Source organism: Aotus nancymaae, unplaced genomic scaffold (genome assembly GCF_030222135.1).
Source record: "Aotus nancymaae isolate 86718 unplaced genomic scaffold, 86718_ANA_hifiasm-v0.15.2.pri h1tg000059l, whole genome shotgun sequence".
Classification (NCBI taxonomy): Eukaryota; Metazoa; Chordata; class Mammalia; order Primates; family Aotidae; genus Aotus; species Aotus nancymaae.
Window position 1 is genome coordinate 11,717,551 of NW_026988473.1, and position 5,325 is coordinate 11,722,875.

A 5,325-nucleotide genomic window follows, 5' to 3' on the forward strand; every position below is an offset into this window, starting at 1 on the left:
TCACAAATACTCAATATTTAATTTTAATTTTGATTTTTTTAACCAACTAAATTTTTTTAGTTATTTTCAGCATAGATATAAAGGACAGAAATCCAGAGCATTGGCAAATCTAAAAAGTTCCAACAACTCAATCGAGCATACGATTCCTTGATCAGAATGCTGTATTTTTCTTAAAACATTTCGGATAGTAATCTATCATTCTCATGGGTTATGTCACAAAATAGATATTTTAGATAAAACCTTTGCCTGAAAGTAATTACACTTTAGAAAGCAGAGATTTTTTTTTTCTGATATGGAATTTTTAGTTTCCTCATCATCTTTCCTTATCTCAGCTAGCTCCACTCTTGTGACTGCCTGTCAAGCATCTAAATGCCTTTATGTGTCAATCTATTTGAATTCCAAACTTTGAGTTGACAGTTGAAGTCTTACGGAAAATACTTCAATAAATAAAAATAAATACCTAACATATGTCAGAATAAAATTGCAATAAAGTTGTGTTCCCAGTCCTTTGTAACACCAAAACACTGGGATTAATAAGAATGATTGAATCATCTAATATTTTATCTATAGATGTTTTCCATTATATAACTATAAAACTTTAGCAGAAACAGAGACCTAACCCATAAATTTATGTTTGTTATATTTACATTTTATTGTGTGTATTTACAGTATACAACATGATGTTTTGATATACATATACATGGTGAATTATTTAGTATATTCAAGCAAATTAACATATCCATAATCTCACATAGTTAGCTTTTTTTTTTGCAGTAGGAACAACTAAAATCTACTCTCTTAGCAGATTTGCAGTGCATACTACAATTATTAACTATAATCCTCATGCTATGCATTAGATCCTGGACTTATCCTACACACCTGCAAGTTTGTACCTTTTGACTTACCTCTCCTACTTCCTCTCCCTCACTTCCCTAGTAACCACTGTTCTACTCTTAAACTTATATTTTAAAGTGTAATGCTTGAAGCACTTTAGAAATCTGTTTCTTTCTCTTCAAGAAAATACAGATGAAGATTTATGAAGAAAATCATTCCATGTGTTTAATTACAATTAGAGTATCAGGTTGGGCTCAGTGACTCATATCTGTAATCCCTGCACCCTGGGCGGCTGAGGCTAGAGGATAGCTTGAGCCCAGGAGTTTGAGACCAGCCTAAGCAAGAAAGAGAGACTCCATCACTACAAAAAAATACAAACATTAACTGGAATAGTGGAGTGTGTCTGTAGTTCTAGCTATTCAGGAGGCTGAGATGAGAGAATCACCTGAGCCTGGGAGGTAGAGGCTACAGTAAACTGTGATCACACCACTGCACTCCAGCCTGGGTGACAAAGTGAAACCCTGTCTCACAAAAAAAAAAAAAAAAAAAAGGAATCTCAATGACAGTTAGGTAATTGCCATCTCAAAAACAAAGTCCTACAAAGTCCTACAAAGTCCTTCCTCTTTATTTAACTCAGGCAATAAAGCAACTCAGCCAAGGAGGGCTCCGTGCTTCCTATCCTTTTGTACAAGACATGCTTACATGGAAACCTGTCTTCAACCAGTCCGTCTCCATGGAGTTTGTGTTCCATGTATTCACCACAGTCCTTGAATTCCAGGTTCTTCTCTTCCTTCTCTTCCTCCTTCTCTACTTAATAATCCTCTGTGGCAACACAGCCATCATCTGCATGGTGTGCACATACAGCGCCCTCTGCAACCTCATGTATTTCTTCCTGTCCAACCTGTCCTTTGTAGAGATCTGCTACACCACCGTTGTTGTGCCCTTGATGCTTTCCAACATTTTTGGGGCCCAGAAGCCCATTCCATTGGCTGGATGTGGGACCCAAATGTTCTTCTTTCTCACACTTGGTGGTACTGACTGTTTCCTCTTGGCGATCATGGCCTATGACCGCTATGTGGCCATCTGCCACCAGCTGCACTAAACCCTCACCATGACCCGCCAGCTGTGCATGCAGATGCTGGGCGGGGTCGTGGGCCTGGCCCTCTTCCTCTCCTTGCAGCTCACCGCCTTAATCTTCACCCTGCCTTTCTGCGGTCACCGCCGGGAAATCAACCACTTCCTCTGCGATGTGCTCCCCGTCCTGCGCCTGGCCTGCACTGACATCCGTGTGCACCAGGCTGTCCTCTATGTCGTGAGCATTCTCGTGCTGACAGTCCCCTTTCTGCTCATCTGCATCTCCTACGTCTTCATCACCGCGCCATCCTGCGCATCCGTTCTGCCGAGGGCCGCCGCCGGGCCTTCTCCACCTGCTCCTCCCATCTCACCGTGGTCCTGCTGCAGTATAGCTGCTGTGCCTTGGTATACTTGCATCCCCAGTCCAACTCTTCTGTAGATGAGAACCGCCAATTTGCCCTTGTTTACACCTTTGTCACACCATTACTCAACCCTTTGATTTACACCCTTAGGAACAAGGATGTCAAAGGTGCCCTGAAAAAAGTGATCAGTACCAAAGGGACATCTGAGTCCTGAAGGCTCACCTGGGCATGTGACAATGGTAAAACTCTTCCATGCAAATGCTAGATTTACCTTTATTGTCTCACAATTTGGACTTTCATCAATTCTCTGTGCCTGATGCACTTAGTTGCTACAGATTATTCTCATTTTTACAAAAAGTCTCCTAAAACCTTAAAATTCCAAAAAGTATAGACTTCTATCATTCACTTAACTCCAAATTTGTAGGTTTACATTTCCTCTAAAACAATATACAAAAGAAAAAATTTATTTTAAGAAATTGGCTCATGTGACTGTCAAGGTGAAAACGAAAAGGGGCCAGGTGTGGTGGCTCAGGCCTGTAATCCCAGCATTTTGGGAGGCCAAAGTGGGTGGGTCACTTGAACCCAGGAATAGTTTGAGACTAGCTTGGGCAACATGGTGAAAGCCTATCTCTACAAAAAATGTTATATATATATATATATATATATATATATGCTGGTCATGGTGCCACATGCCTGTATATAAATTAGCCAGGCATGGTGCCACATGCCTCTGTGTGTGTGTGTGTGTGTGTGTGTGTGTGTGTGTGTATAACCAGGAATGGTGCCACATGCCTGTATTCCCAGCTATTTGGGAGGTTAAACTGGGAGGATCACTTGAGCCTAGGAGGTCAAGGCTTCAGTGAGCTAGGATTACACCACTACACTCCAGCCTGGGCAACAGAGTGAAACGCTCTCTAAAGTAAATAAATAAAAAGCAAGAGGAGTTGTTGGAGTGGGTTTTGTTGTCCTGTAAGGCATTTACCTCAAAGGATGCCACTAGAGAAAGAGTTAATCTCAGTCAAAGGTGAAGTGGCTGCTTTACTGGCAAAAGACTCACCAGAATTCAGGTGTTCTATGTTCTCAGCTTCATCAGAATCATCTCATATGTCCCTGTTCCAATTTTCTAGAGCCCATTTCTTCTCAATTCATGCCCTCACTTTAACAGTACACATCTTACAAGGATGGGAATTCGATATACATTGTAAATCACCAATTCACAGCATGAGATTCTGTATTTGGTTATCAGACACCTCAGTTCTACCACTACAGGAGATATGGGTCATTTTTTAGGACAGATGTACAAGTTTTTCACATCATTTATGCAGTGCTTGATCTTAGAATTTGAATTCCTGAACTCTTCTTTTCCACTTGGTCTAGTGCAATAATGTAATAGAAGCAGACAGTCAATTTCACTATACTCATTAGTTTGACAAAAGAATGTGAAAGTATTATATGCTCATTCACCCAGAACTTTGCCTCTTATAAATATCTGATTGGATGTATCCAACAGTGGTATTTTGCATATCCCTATTGCCACATCACACCATTGACCTTTAGTGCTCTCTCTGCTATCCAGTCAGATTGGAGAAATAATTTTATAAACCCTATAATCAACTCAGAAATCTTATCCCTAAGGTTCTCTTCCTCCAGAACTACTCTCGGTACAAATTGTGTTAATCAGAGTTCTACAGAGAAACAGTGCCAATGGTAGGGAGAGAGAAAGAAGGAAGTTTATTCTAGGGAATTGGCTTATGACTTTGTGAGATTTGCCAGTCTAAAATCTTCAGGGTATATCTGTAGGCTGACGGCATGGGAAGGATTGATATTATAGTTTGTGTTCAAAGGCTGTCTGGAAGCAATATTCCTTCTTTCTGGGAAGCTTGTTCTTTTTTCTCTTGGGACCTTTAACTGATTGATGAAGCCAGTCTTCATTATGGAGGGTAATTTGCTTTACCCAAATCTACTGATTTAAATATTATTCCCACCTAAAAAATAACCTCACAGGAATGTCTAGACTAGTGTTTGATCAAATATCTGGCTACCGTGGCCTAGCAAAGATAACACATATAACTAATCATCACAGCCCAGAAAGTAACTAAGGATTTGATATAAGTTTAGATCTCAATGGCATTATGTTTCTTCTATACAAAACTCTAAGGAAAGGCTTATAACAATAGTTAACTACAGAAATAGAAACTCATCAGCTGGGTGCGGTGTTTATGCCTGTAATCCTATTGGGAGGTCACAGCAGGAGGATCACCGGAGGTCAGGAGTTCAAGACCAGCCTGGTCATCACCTATAGTCCCAGCTACTCAGGGGGCTGAGGCAGGAAAATCGCTTGAACCCGAGAGGCAGAAGTTGCAATGAGCTGAGATTGTGCCACTGCACTCCAGCCTGGGCAACAGATCAAGACTCCATCTAAAAAAAAAAAAAAAGAAATAGAAATTCATCATGTGAAATATTGCTTTGAAACATGCAGTCATCAACTGAGTCTTAAATACAATATATATTTAGTTTCAAAGAATTCTCATTCTTATTTTTTAATTTTTTATTGACAAATAATTGCATATATTTACAGGGTACAAGGTGGCCTTTTGAGATATGTATACAGTAGTCCCCTACATTCCAAGACCCCCAGTAATGCACAAAACCATGGATAGACAGAACCCCATATATACTATGTTTCTTTCATATATATATATACCTATGATAAAGTTTAATTTATAAATTAGGCACAATAAGAGATTAACAACAATAATAAATAACAAAACAGAACAATTATGACAAGATGCTAGCATTGCAACTCTTGTGCTTTTGGGGCTATTATTAAGTAAAATAAGGGTTACTAGAACACAAGCACTGGGATACAGCAACAGTTGATCTTATACCCAAGACAACTAACAAGTGACTAACAAGTGGGTAGCATGTACAGCGTGGATATGCTGGACAAAGGGATGCTTGACATCCTGGTTGGGAGAATTTCATCATGCTACTCAGAACAGCATGCAAATTTAAAACTTTTGAGTTGTTTATTTCTGGAACTTTCTATTTAATA

General features: G+C 39.6%; 1 protein-coding gene across 1 annotated transcript; it reads left to right on the forward strand.

The window, feature by feature from the left end:
• The first annotated feature begins 1,528 nt into the window (after window positions 1-1,528).
• Window positions 1,529-2,484, forward strand: LOC105730296 (olfactory receptor 10Q1). Its single transcript, XM_021669368.2, is given in 2 exon segments — window positions 1,529-2,207; window positions 2,210-2,484. Coding segments are annotated over 2 exon segments (954 nt in total).
• The last annotated feature ends 2,841 nt before the right edge of the window (window positions 2,485-5,325 follow it).